General features: G+C 35.0%; 1 protein-coding gene across 2 annotated transcripts in view; it reads right to left on the bottom strand.

Annotated features, from left to right (window-relative positions):
- SMCHD1 (structural maintenance of chromosomes flexible hinge domain containing 1) overlaps nucleotides 1-15,030 on the bottom strand; it is a 127,607-nt gene that overhangs the window by 33,381 nt on the left and 79,196 nt on the right. For both annotated transcript variants that reach the window (XM_027526268.1, XM_027526269.1), the window contains exons 31-37: nucleotides 10,938-11,017; nucleotides 10,546-10,703; nucleotides 8,623-8,738; nucleotides 7,532-7,596; nucleotides 4,757-4,844; nucleotides 4,001-4,132; nucleotides 2,952-3,101 (exon numbers count right to left, since the gene is read on the bottom strand). In XM_027526268.1, coding sequence (XP_027382069.1) covers nucleotides 2,952-3,101; nucleotides 4,001-4,132; nucleotides 4,757-4,844; nucleotides 7,532-7,596; nucleotides 8,623-8,738; nucleotides 10,546-10,703; nucleotides 10,938-11,017 — 789 coding nt within the window. The remainder of the gene's footprint in view (nucleotides 1-2,951; nucleotides 3,102-4,000; nucleotides 4,133-4,756; nucleotides 4,845-7,531; nucleotides 7,597-8,622; nucleotides 8,739-10,545; nucleotides 10,704-10,937; nucleotides 11,018-15,030) is intronic.

Below are 15,030 nucleotides of genomic sequence, written 5' to 3'. Positions count from 1 at the left end.
GTTACCAATATTTTACATTTATGCAAAGTATAGATATAATATTCTTTCACTGGGTGATGAACATTTTAGTAAAAAATTTTAGCTAGTACTTATAATACAGCAAAGAAAGAACCTTTATATACCTCTTGGTGTGTTCTCTAGATTAGCCAAAGAAATATAATGACTTGTTAAAAGTTTAATAGGTAGTATCAAATTTCTCTTGAAAATGACTACATCAAATTATCCTCTCATCATTAGTGTGTAATATCCAGTTCCCCTGATGCTTGGCTAACATTTATCATCAATTTTTTTTTAATAAAAAAAAAATGTATTAAAAACAACCAGTCATTACTGTTTTAACTAGCATTTCCCAGATTACTACTGAAGTCATGCTTCTTGTTCATTAGTTATCTATAGCTTCTCTTCCACTAACTGCCTGTTTATATTCGTTATCATTTATTTTTCTACTAAATTGTCTTTTTTCTTATTGATTTGCAGGAAGTTCTTCAGAATATTTTAAAAATATGTTCAATATACTGTACTAATACATTATTATACAAAAATATTATTAATCTTCTATTTATGTAATTAAATATAAAATCTTATCCTTGATGTCTTATTTAAGGAGGCCTTTTCTATCTCAAAGTTTTACAGTTTGTAATGTGTTCAGTTTACCAAAATCCATGGAATAACAGAATTGAAGAGAACTGAAGAGTCCAAAACTGGATTCATATACAAATGGCAACTTGAAATGCAAGCAATGGACAAATACACAGCAGAGTAAAATGTAGATCAAGAAGGCAAATGATAAAGAATTTGAATAACACAATTAACAAACATGAATAATTATAAATTTAGATTAAAGCTTTAAAGAAAGCAGTATACATTCTTTTCTAACAAACGGGAACATTTACAAATGACTATGTTCTAGACCCAGTGTCTCTTAAATGTCCCTAATGACAAGAACCACCTGCACAGATCAGATCCGATTCCACAGCCCTGCCCCAGACCTACCAAATTAATACATGGTCAGGAGCCAAGTAGGACCTGAGAGATTTCTGCTTCTTCAACATGATACTAGGAACCTCTAGTGGAAATTCACATGCATGACACGAAGCTGACAGAACATGTAGCTGTGGGAGAATAGTTTATGTCACCGTCCCAACCTCAGAAATGCGTACAGCAGGGTAACCAAATGCCTGTAACTGTGGCCAAGGAAACAGGACAGCGGTAACCTGGATACAGGGAGTGGGCACCTGTGTTCTTCCAATGCAAATCGACTCTGCATGTTCAAAATGTCTTCCCCGCCCTTCTGTTTTTAAACTTGTGGTTTCATTACCCAATCTTTATTAGAGTGTAAGAAAATTTCACTTTATCCTCAACCATGATAAAAATAAAAGAACAAGGGTAAATATAAGTAGCAACTGACACTTGCCCTCAATGTCAAGGAATGAAAAGCAGCAGCATGGATGCAGCTGACTGGAAAATCCTACTACCTGAAGAGAACCTTGGCCCAGTACTGCCAAGTCTTTCGAATTCTCCAAATAAACCAGGAATCTAGAGATGTTCAGCTTGTTCGTTGGTCTGGCAAAGACCATTACGGCATTACAGAAAAAGATCTCTTTCTGAAAATTCATGAATTTTTAAAGTGTTGAAAACTAATTAAAATGGAAATGCTGTGATGGTCAGTCTTTGCCAGACCAACCAAGAAGTCGAACTGTAGACCAGGTGCAAGATGGCAGATTCCCCAATTGTTAGCCTAATATTGTTAAAACAATGCGAAGAAAGCTGATGCAAACACTGCTGATAAAACTCTGCAAAGAAAAGTAGATTTTCACTTTAGGATTGATCAAATAAATTATAACCATCAACACAACAATGTAGATTTATTCTCGAGATAAAGATATATGTATGAATGTCAGAGTTGGACCATAAAGAAAGCTGAGGCCAAAGAATTGATGCTTTTAAACTGTAGTGTTGGAGAAGACTCTTGAGAGTCTCCTTAGACTGCAAGGAGATTAAACCAGTCAAGTGTAAAGGAAATCAGTCCTGAATAGTCACTGGAAGGACTGATGATGAAGCTCCAAGACTTTGGTCACCTGATGTGAAGAACTGACTCACTGTAAAAGACCCTGATGCTGGGAAAGATTGAAGGCAGGAGGAGAAGGGGATGACAGGATTGGATGGCATCACCAACTTGATGAACATGAGTCTGAAAAAGCTCCGGGAGTTGGTGATGGACAGGGAAGCTTGGCACACTGCAGTCCATGGGGTCGCAGTCAGACACAAGTGAGCGACTGAACTGAACTGACAGATATATAGCAAGGATGTGCGAAATGAGAAAAGATTTCATTAAAGTAGAGTTCTATTATATTAATGAAACTTTACACCCTCCTCCATGTCTATATAAATCACATTCATAGGACATCCATGCAGTGTTAGTGTATATACAGAAAAGTGTGGAAGATTATACACTGAATTGCTAATCGTCAGTATCTCTGAATGGTGACAGTGCAGTGATTACTTTTTTATGTTCTCTCACTGGGTATGCTTTATATAAGCAAGCTATTTCCATTTTGGAAAAAAAAAAGAATGACAAAGATAAGCTAGTTTTACTAAACTTTTCTAGATATGTGTACATTTTACCTGGGCTATGTTTGATTCTATTTCTATCCACAGGATGCTGGCTTTTCAATGAAACATGATTATACTGTCAGTGAAGTTAAAACAATCCAGTCACAGAAAACAGTCATCCACAGGGAAAAAGAAAAATAGGGTCTTTTTAACAGTAACAATGATAGTGGGTTCAATGTATAATAGCTCAGAACAAAAATCAAAATATCTGACTTTCCAATTTAATGCTATAATTAGAATATCATCATAGCTATACACACAAAATAACAAGTATAATAATATTGTGGTTTAAACTATTAAATACCAAAACCTTATCTACTAGAAGACAAAAATATTACCGTGATTTCAGCTGAACCTTTCACAAAGGGAAATTCAAGTGTTCTAATTTTCCCATTAAACAGAGGTATGTCATCTTCCTCATTAGAACCTTTGATGGTAGCCATTACAGTGCCAACCAAATCAACTCCAGTATGATTGTTGTAGTCATCCTTAAACAATGAAAAGTTTCAGAAAACTAATTAAAAGAAGCAGAAAAAAGATCAAACACAGAGAAGGACATGGGAAAATCAGAAATATGATCTATTTATAAAGCTCCAAATATTAAATCACCCTGATCCTTCTTACTCCAAATATAGAATTCAGATCTCAGAGTAAGAGCTCTACAGGCCGGAAATAATCCCAGAAACCATAAAAGAACCAAAAGTTTTCACCTAATACAATGACTCCCAACTTTATTAAAAGGACTCACATTTTAAAAAGTGTTATGTACCTTTAGTATCTATTTAAGATCAAGAGAAAACCAGTTTAAGAACCAGTTAAGTTTCATGGTCTAAAAACAAGAAAACACACTGAAGGCGTTAACAACCCTATTTGCCAAGTTTTTAAAAAAATGAAGTCCCACTAGTGTTATTTTACATGTTGTTGTTAATATTCTTAGCAGCCCTATTTTTGCTTACCCTCTGGGTAACCAGAAAGTTTTAAAGAGCTCATTATGATCAGTCATGATGGCAAATCTCTTCAAATTACATACTTAATTACTTCCTGCCCCTCACTGAAATGGACACTGAAGAACTGACTTACTTAACACATTCATAATGCTTACATGAAATAGTGGATTAAAGATACACATTAGTAAAGGCGGGCAGATTTCTGCGTTTTCTAATCACTTCTACTTAGTATATCTGGATTTATTTTATGTATAACTGAATTCATTCTCTATTTGTATTTAAGTATAAAGATACTGATAAGCCTTTCATTAATTTGCATAAATTTTTCCTATAAACTTAAACAGAATAATTCAGATAGGATTCTATAGTAACTATCTCGCACCTTGAAACTAGGAATAATGTTTGTTACCCTTGGTAATTTGGAAGTAAATAAACATTACCGTGATATGAAGATACAAATCTTTGACCAGGGTCCTACTGGCAACTGAGCGAACATTTGAAACAGCTGGTGTAGCTGGCTGAATTTCAGGAACTAACTTCACAGGTTGATTAGGTAGAACATCCACTATAATCTAAGAAAAGGAGCATTCTAATTAACAACACATTAATGGTTTAGTATTTAACGATGAAGAAACAGAGCATATCCTAAATGAAATGAAATACTACCTTCCAAAACATATTTCCATTAAATTCTTAAAACCAATCAACTTTTTAAAACTGAAAATAAAAGGTGTAACATTAATTTTTGATTGTTAACCATTTAAAAACAAATTTAGAAACACTTAACAATACATGTAATTGTTAAAAAAAAAAATCAGTGCACTAACAATAATGAATGGAGATGATGTATGTTAAAACTACCTTAAAACTTCATTATCTAGAATCCTGAAATGTTATTAATTGAAACATTTTCACATACAACTGATAGAAGCAACCCTGACCATGATATAGATTAATTACTAATCAAGTCCTCAATATAAACAGGGATAAAAAAGTAACTTCAGTATCAGGTCAAGTTTAATCAACATAATTTAAGTATATATTATTCTAAAATTCCTGAAGATGGCATTTATACCTTCCATCCAATAATCAAACCACTTTTAAACAAAACACTTCAAACACTTCATTCCTCAACCAAGTAAGAAAATGTGAAGGTAACTAAAGCTAACTGCCATGCATAAAAAGAGTAAACAAACCTGCTCACTGTTAAGAATATTTGTTTTATCCATCGTAAAACCAAACTGGATACAGTATGTCCCCACCTTGTTAGGAACTGCTTTATCCCTAAGAAGAATGAGATAAGATCACTGGTAACTTTTAAATAAAAGGGAAAGAAATTCAAAGCATTAACATTTCTTTTCCTTCCATGAAAACTAAATGAGTAAGAGAGTTACTTTACTACATTCAACTTCATTCATCAAATACTTCCTGCAATATGAAGCTTAATATCAGGCCCTCTTACCTAGACATTCTATCACAAAACATCTAGAACAAAAACTCTGGATGTGGTAAAAATTGAATATAAAGTTGATAAAGTAGTAAACACAATAAACGCTGAATTACGTATCAAATGAATTTAGCGTCATTTCCACACAAATTTCCATCTCAGTTTTATATTTCAAGTTTATAAACTATCCAACTGATCTTATACTGCTTTGTTTTCCATTTATATGTTCTAAATAAATAACTATGTAATTATACATCTATATATATAAAAGATATTTATTGTAACTAAATTACCAATAAGAAACTTAGTAAGAGGTAGACTTGCCAAACTATTTTGGCCACAAACACAATGAACACATAAATGATGGAGCAGCCAAATAAATAAAATTTAGGAGTAAAACAACTATATACCTGTATCTATCTATCCATATATATATATATATATTAAGAAAAGGAAAAACAACACCTACTGCCTCAACAAATGATGAAACCATGATTACAAATGAACAGCCTGATAACGATACTTACCCAAAATAAAGACCCTAAAGCAAACATCATAATTATGAGTGAAATGCTGAAATGCCCCTTTTGGACTGGGAATGATTTTAGAATAATCACTCTCATCGTATCCATTCAACATTCTACTCTAAGTCCTAGCCAGTGAGGTACAGCAAGGAAAAGAAATAAAACAACTAAGGATTAGAAAGCAATAAACCTATCATTATTCACAGAGATGAGTGTATAAATACCTAAAACTTCATTTTTGTCACTGGTCTGTAATAAGATAACAAAACTCAAAACAGTTAGATATATATATAGTAATCTGACACTGCCTTGATAAGTGCACACTGAAAGGACTCCATTCCAGTGTGATTACATTATTAGATTCAAATGTGTAATTTTCAATAACAAAAACCCCAGAAGGCAAATAAATAGTAAAGTATGGGGAAAATAAGTCAATCAAAACTGTCCCTGAAAAACATCAGGAGGCTGATATACTAGACAAGGACTTTAAAACAACTGTTATAAAGATTCTCAAAGAATTAAAAGATGTGAAAAAAGTCAAGAAAGTAATGTATAGAAAAAGACAAAAATATCAATTAAAGAGAAAACTTAAACCAAAAGCAAGTTCTGCAGCTGAAATGTACAATAACTGAAGTGAAAATCTCACTACAAGTATTCAAAGGCAGATTCAAGTATGTAGAAATCAATGAACTTGAAGATAAGACAGTGGAAATTATACAGTCTGAGGAACAGAAAGAAAAAAGATAGAAGGAAAGTGAACAGAGTGTAAGGGACCTGAGATACATCAAGTGGACCAACACACACACTGTGGGAATTCAAAGAGAAAAAAGGGAAAAGGATGGCAGGGACAATTTTTGAAAAATGGCTGGAAATTTCCCTAGTTTGATGAAAGACATTAATATAAATATCCCAGATGCTCAAGGAATTCCAAGTAAGATAAAACTCAAAGAGACCAACAGCAAGACACACTAACACAAACTTTCACAGGACAAAGAAAAAGAATATTAGCAGCACCAAGAGGAAAGCAAATCATTACATACACAGCATCCTCAACAAGGTAATTTCTTATCACTAAGTTTGGAAGTCAGAAGGCAGTAGGCCAATGTTCTCAAAGTGTTAAAACAAACTGTCAACCAAGAATGTTACTTCCAGCAAAACTGTCCCTCAAAAATGAGGGAGAAATTAAAACATTCTCAGAAAGGAATTCCCTGGTTGGCCAGTGGTTAGGACTCAAGTGATTCCACTGCAGGGAGGTGGGGCACCAGGGTGGGGTTCGGGGGGCAGGGTTTGATCCCAGGTTGTGGAACTAAGATCCTGCATGCCATGCAGCATGGCAAAATTCTCATATAAACAAAAGCTAAGAGAGTTCATTACCACTACACCTGGCCAAGAAGAAATGGTCAAGGTAAAATGAAATAATAATAGATAGTAACTTGAAGCTATGTGGAAAAATAGGGATCTCAACAAAGTTAAACACACAGGTAATTGTGAATGCTGGTATTATTGTGAACAATTTGTACCTTTTGTTTTCTATTTGGCTTAATAAACTAATACATTTAATGAAATAAAGCAATTATTAGTTCAAAAGGCAAAAAGACATTTCTAATAAATGAAACCTTAGACACCATGTATCCAAAACCATTTACAGATTTCAAAGTACAGAAGAAAGAAGCAACACTTAAAGTCACATAGTTAAATAAAAAAACTAGTTCAGTTTTTTTATTTTGTAAGATCTTAAGTTTAGAATTATAGAAATCTCCTATATAATAAAATATTATAAATGCTCTGACAACAGAATTCTTCTGATGTTTTTGATAGTTCTGAAAGCAAATATATCTATCACAACAATCTTTCCCCAAACCATTTTGCAAATTTTGTAGACAAAATATTTTCTATTTGATCATAAATTATTTCTCTTTAGCTAAACAGGCACATGTTGCCAACGCTGATTAACTCTGTAACAAAATATGCATTAAAATACAAAATGATTTGAGAAATACCTGAAGTAGAAGCAGCCATCTTCTTTGTCATTATCCTTTATTTTATTACAACTAAATATTTCTGCCTAGAAGGAAAAGTGGCAAAGGAAGAGAGAGAAACCACAAACATTTAGCATAGTATATTTAGGACAGAAACTTACTTTACCTTTACCAAGGGTGAATCCAGATCACATGTAGATTGATAAATACACACAAACACATGTCTACATATATGTATCTTTATCATGCGTGTGTGACACAAAAGTGAGATTAGTCACAGTGCAAAGATATACCATTAATTATTAAAGGACATATAACAGATCTTAATGGTGGTGACATAATTTTAAGGTAACAGCAGATTGGTGGGACTGATGGTATAAATTAAGGAAGCTAGTTTCCTAAACAGATGACTAAACTGAAACATAAATCCTAAAAGGCATTATCAAATGAGGACCCCTGATATAGTTTGGTTTATTGTCCACTGTGCGGTCTGTTTCAGTTTGGCACTGTCTGGTATGGCACCCCATAGTGACCACTGAGCACCCGAAATGTGACTGGCTCAGACTGAGGAGTGTAAGCATAAAACACACAGCAAATTTCAAAGACCTGGGAAGATGTGAGCATGCAAAACATCATTATTAAATTTTAAAATACTGAGTACATGGTGAAATGGTAATTTTTTAATATATTAGTTTAAAACTAATATATATTAATATATTAAAATTAATTTTATTTATTTCTTGTTAATGTGGCTACTAGCAGAATTTAAGTATCACATGTGGCTAGTATTGTATTTCTATCAGATTGGGCAGCTTTAGACTCTCAAACCGTCTGTCCACTCTACTTACTCTGTACTCTATCAATCATTTTTCTTTCTCTCACTTTCTATATTATCTCTTAATAATATTTAGTGGTTTTCTGTCTTGTGCTACTGCTCTTTAGACTTACTTCTGAAACTTACCCTGGTATATTTTTTAAAAATCTAAGTGATGAAATGGGTTACTTTCTAGTTCTACAGGATATACACACTGCATTTTTATATTAAACTACATTTAATTTTATGTTAAATCTAAGAGCTACTTTTAACTTCTAAAATGCTTTCTATGACTTACATTTGCTGGAGGTCGGTTCCCACTGTTTGCCAGTTTCCACATTTTCATGGAAATACGTGCTGGATTAATATTTTTAATGATACTGTCATCTTCAGAAATAACAGTAATCATAAAATCTGTAATGGGGAACATTAAAAAGTTATTTTCTTTCTAGTTCAATTAGTGGATTTGGTTAAATAATTCTATGTCTTAAAGCATACATCTTCTTTAAATGTTAATAATAAAATTCTGATGAAGAAATAAAACTATAATTAGTCTTTCCCAACTATTTGTCTACAGAACTATACAATCATTACAGGTATTGGATATAGATCAATAGTGCTAAACCTCCCACAGAAATCTAATAAATACATCTTTGATCCTTCAGTATTGTAAAGACGATGATGTACAACTCTCATGTGTTTGTATAAACATATTATGTTCCTACTTCATGCCATAAATGATGCTATATAAAGCGAGAAAAAGAAAAATACATTTTTGCCATTAATAGTCCTTTGTCTTATTTTCACAGTCTGCCAAGCAAGACCAAAAAGGGTAGGCTGTGTTACCTGCAGCACAGGGAACTATATTTAATATCCTGTGATAAACCATAATAGAAAAGAATATGAAAAAGAATGTGTATATGTATGTATAACTGAATCACTCTGCCATACTGCAGTGATTAAGACAACACTGTAAGTCAATTATACTTCAGTAAAAAATAAAAAGAAAAGTTAGACTGAGACTCAGCAATCTAGGTCAAATGGTTACAAATCTATATGCTTTATGTAGTCTGCGAATACAGTGTTTACCTTCTTTTATGATTTTTCAATAGCATACCATAGTTAAACTAGTAATATTCCCTTATATGTATCATCTATAATATTCATTGGTCACCTATTACAGTTTTTACACAGGAAATAGGACTTATCTCCTCAAACAGATTTAAAAGTTTATGTATATACATAATTATTTTAAAATAGTGTTAAATTTCACTTTAAACTTTCTGGTCTGCTTCTTTCACCGCACAGGAATTCATCCATTCAAGAAAATCAAAGTCTTCAAGAAAATGACCTATGCAAAGCAAATATAATTTCCTATTGACTTGACAGCTGCCATATTACACAGGAATCATCTGCTTAGTTGATTGTCTCCTACATTAGACTGAACTCAATGAAAACTGCCATGTTCATTACTGGAACTAAGAATCTAGCATAGTGGGTGGGCATAGCAGATATTCAGTAAATCTTTGCTGTTACGAAGTGTCTTTGCTGCTGCTGCTGCTGCTAAGTCACTTCAGTCGTGTCCGACTCTGTGTGACCCCACAGACAGCAGCCCACCAGGCTCCACCATCCCTGTGATTCTCCAGGCAAGAACACTGGAGTGGGTTGCCATTTCCTTCTCCAAGGCATGAAAGTGAAGTCGCTCAGCTGTGTCCGACTCTTAGCGACCCCATGGACTGCAGCCCACCAGGCTCCTCCATCCATGGGATTTGCCAGGCAAGAGTACTGGAGTGAGGTGCCACTGCCTTGTCTTTAATCGTAAATTATGTGATGCATTTCTATCCAAATTAAATTGAACAGTCCTCAATTTGGTTTAACAGTGCAACATATTTAGTGGAACACACCCTCACAGCTCCTGCCATTCAGCAGTTCATACTTCTTTGGCAGAATCTCACAATTCAGTGAATTAATAAACACAAACTGAACTACTTTAAGCTATCAGCTTATACATGAACTTTAAGTTCATTCTTGACCATTAAAGCAATGTAGGATATAGAGGAGAGGGAAAATAAAGCTAAGTCAAATATACTTTCCTTGCCATTTAAAAGTCCACAACATGATTGCTTTTTTATCATGTTGAACACCTGGGATAAATAATTTACCGTATTAATCCAAGAGGCAAATTATCACCACAAATTTATTTTAAAACTGAATTACTCACCAGTGAAAATACCCCCTGCTAAAAAGGAAGCATCCTTGTCATATTTAACATTGAGACGAATGGGTTTTTCAGGGTCTGGAAGAATCATCAACTTAATTATGGGTCCTTCTATGGTATTCTTGTTATAAATGGCTTTAACCTGCATATTATGTTCTCCTCTAAAAAGAAAGAAAAAGGGAGAGTGGGGAGCAGGGTTCAAATTGTATTAGTTATAATTAAAAATTCTGAGACAATTTATACAAAGTTTAACTCATTTAGGAAACCTCTCTACTCCTGTTTCATTCCAACTCCTAACTAACACTAAATAGCAGCTATGTATTACTCTTAACTTCAAGTAATAATAAAAATCAATCTCTATAATACCAATAACTATCAATACTTTCAGTTCTTACCTAGGGGCCAAAACACTGAACACTCCAAAATTAGCCCTGCCCCTTTCATCAGTTTTATGCTGTTGGTTTGAAGGAGTGAGCTAAAAACAAAACAAAACGGTTAATTAGAAAATTCTACAAATCAAATTCTTTTCCTCTATTACTATTTAAAAAGCTACATTTGCACACACTCTAAAATCTAAAATTGTCTAATTTAAACTAGCTGAAATAATATAATATGTAATCACATAATACAAAGGATAATGATCATTCACATTGATCAGTTAAACTAGAATTTTGTGTATTTCAATTATTAAGTTGCAGAATTCAGTGTTTACTCTTTCAATAATGCTGATATATCAAGTGAAGTTTGGTCACATAAATACAGAAGGTATGTGCCAAAATCGGGGGGTTGTGGGAGACAGTGCAGGAGAAATAAACATAAATACTCATACAAAATTTTAAGTCAAGGCATAACACCATGTCTATCATTAGTTACTTCATCCTTCTCTTAATGTTTACACAGATGTGCTTCTTAAATCTTTGCTGCAATACTACCTTTGTAGTGATAATCAAGCTTTTACTTTTAAATGATTAAGAATCAATGGCCACATTCCCTAATCACTTGTTAGAAGAATCTTTCAGTCTTTTGCAGATGCTTCTCTAAAAACGAGGATCATACTCTTATTTGGGGTACAATTTAATCACTATTTAACACTCTTGGAAGCAAACACTAAGAACAAAAGTAAATTTGAAGACTGCAGTAGCAGAAAATCAGACTCTCTCCTAATCCTAATACTTAACTTCTGTTTAACGGAACCTAAAGATTAGGTCATTATGGTACATGCAAAAAAAAAAAAAAAAGCAATAGTTGGTGAGACACAAGTGAGAAAGAGTAATTTAACTGCTAAAATAAAACCCTGCATTTGTATCTGTCTCATTTACCTTCCAATCTATCCTCTCTCAACCTATCTTTTTCAGTCTTTCTTCCATCTGGGTCCTAAATCTTTGCTGCTAAGCCAGAAGTCAGTCTTCTATTTCAGGTTATATAACACCAATACTGTAGTCCTTTTTGACAGGCATAAGACTTTTGACCCTTTTTACTCTACCTTGAAAACTAGTCCATGTGGATGACCAGTCATTCCTGGCACTTTAACCCCCTGTATAGTTTTTATTTACTTTTTTTTTAAACTGCACACATGGCTTATAGGATCTTAGTTCCCTGACCAAGGTGCACCCACGACCCCCGCACTGGAAGCATGGAATCCCAACCACTGGACCACCAGGGAATACTCTTCTGTACAGCTTTTAAGATAAACAAGTTGGGTCCTGTGAAATCCTTACTGAAATTCTTAACTAATGGATTAATTTCAAGAGAACTGTGTATTTACATAATATAAACTGTTTGTATCCACTAAAATTATAAAATCTCTGGAGGGATACTCAAGCCTGGCTAAATACAATTCCAAGATCTCTTTTCTGTGTTGCCTGGCAACAACCTGGCTAGGACAAATGAGTTCCCTTCAACCAACAGGAAAAACTTGTCAAAATACAACCTTGCAAGGGCCTGACAGCACCTTCCCCTTCCCCTCGCAGGAGGGCATCCAACTTTGTGCGAGACATCCAAATTCTCCTCTAGATCCTAACCTAACTATTCCAATACTCATGTTAACAACTGGTACCTAATCCTGGTACCAGACAGAATGTGGTCCACTGGAGAAGGGAATGGCAAATCACTTCAGTATGCTTGCATTGAGAACCCCATGAACAGTATGAAAAGGCAAAAAGATAGGACACTGAAAGATGAACTCCCCAGGTCGGTAGGTGCCCAATATGCTACTGGAGATCAGTGGAGAAATAATTCCAGAAAGAATGAAGGGATGGAGCCAAAGCAAAAACAACACCCAGTTGTGGATGGGTCTGGTGATAGAAGCAAGGTTCGATGCTGTAAAGAGCAATATTGCATAGAAACCTGGAATGTTAGGTCCATGAATCAAGGCAAATTGGAAGTGGTCAAACAGGAGATGGCAAGAGTGAACATCAACATTCTAGAAATCAGCGAAGTAAGATGGAATAGAATGGGTGAATTTAATTCAGATGACCATTATATCTACTAGACCATTATATCTCCATCTAGAAATGGAGTACCCATCATAGTCAACAAGAGTCCAAAATGCAGTACTTGGATGCAATCTCAAAAACGACAGAATGATCTCTGTTCGTTTCCAAGGCAAATCATTCAATATCACAGTAATCCAAATCTATGCCCCATCCAGCAACACTGAAGAAGCTGAAGTTGAACGGTTCTATGAAGACCTACAAGACCTTCTAGAACTAACACCCAAAAAAGACGCCCTTTTCATTATAGGGGACCAGAATACAAAACTAGGAAGTCAAGAAACACCTGCATGAACAGGCAAATTTGTCCTCAGAGTACAGAATAAACCGGGGCAAAGGCTAATAGAGTTCTCCCAAGAGAATGCACTGGTCATAGCAAACACCCTCTTCCAACAACACAAGAGAAGACTCTACACATGGACATCACCAGATGGTCAACACTGAAATCAGATTGATTATATTCTTTGCAGCCAAAGATGGAGAAGCTCTATACAGTCAGCAAAAACAAGACCGGGAGCTGACTGTGGCTCAGATCATGAACTCCTTATTGCCAAATTCAGACTTAAATTGAAGAAAGTAAGGAAAACCACTAGACCATTCAGGTATGACCTAAATCAAATCCCTTATGAGTATACAGTGGAAGTGAGAAATAGATTTAAGGGACTAGATCTGATAGAGTGCCTGATGAATTATGGACAGAGGTTCGTGACATTGTACAGGAGACAGGGATCAAGACCATCTTAGGGAAAAGAAATGCAAAAAAGCAAAATGGCTGTCTGGGGAGGCCTTACAAATAGCTGTCAAAAGAGAAGCGAAAAGCAAAGGAGAAAAGGAAAGATACACCCATTTGAATGCAGAGTTCCAAAGAACAGCAAAGAGAGATAAGAAAGCCTTCCTCAGAGATCAATGCAAAGAAATAGAGGAAAACAACAGAATGGGAAAGACTAGAGATCTCTTTTAGAAAATTAAAGATACCAAGGGAACATTTCATGCAAAGATGGGCTCAATAAAGGACAGAAATGGTAGGGACCTAACAGAAGCAGAAGATATTAAGAAGAGGTGGCAAGAATACACAGAAGAACTGTACAAAAAAGATCTTCATGACCAAGATAATCCTGGTGTGATCACTCACCCAGAGCCAGACATCCTGGAATGTGAAGTCAAGTGGGCCTTAGGAAGCATCACTACAAACAAAGCTAGTGGAGGTGATGGAATTCCAGTGGAGCTATTTCAAATCCTGAAAGATGATGCTGTGAAAGTGCTACACTCAATATGCCAGCAAATTTGGAAAACTCAGCAGTGGCCACAGGACTGGAAAAAGTCAGTTTTCATTCCAATCCCAAAGAAAGGCAATGTCAAAGAATGCTCAAACTACTGCACAATTGCACTCATCTCACATGCTAGTAAAGTAACGCTCAAAATTCTCCAAGCCAGGCTTCAGCAATACGAGAACTGTGAACTTCCAAATGTTCAAGCTGGTTTTAGAAAAGGCAGAGGAACCAGAGATCAAATTGCCAACATCTGCTGGATCATCGAAGCAAGAGAGTTCCAGAAAAACATCTATTTCTGCTTTATTGACTATGTCAAAGCCTTTGACTGTGTGGATCACAATAAGCTGTGGAAAATTCTGAAAGAGATGGAAATACCAGACTACCTGACCTGCCTCTTGAGAAACCTGTATGCAGGTCAGGAAGCAACAGTTAGAACTGGACATGGAACAACAGACTGGTTCCAAACAAGAAAAGGAGTACATCAAGACTGTATGCTGTCACCCTGCTTATTTAACTTATATGCAGAGTACAACATGAGAAAAGCTGGGTTGGAGAAGCACAAGCTGGAATCAAGATTGCCGGGAGAAATACCAATAGCCTCAGATATGCAGATGACACCATCATTATGGCACAAAGTGAAAAGGAACTAAAAAGCCTCTTGATGAAAGTGAAAGTGGAGAGTGAAAAAGTTGGCTTAAAGCTCAACATTCAGAAAACGAAGATCA

Source organism: Bos indicus x Bos taurus, chromosome 24, assembly GCF_003369695.1.
Source record: "Bos indicus x Bos taurus breed Angus x Brahman F1 hybrid chromosome 24, Bos_hybrid_MaternalHap_v2.0, whole genome shotgun sequence".
In the NCBI taxonomy this organism is placed as follows: domain Eukaryota; kingdom Metazoa; phylum Chordata; class Mammalia; order Artiodactyla; family Bovidae; genus Bos; species Bos indicus x Bos taurus.
Note: the sequence above shows the minus strand (reverse complement) of the source record. Positions and strands in the feature narration are given on the sequence as shown.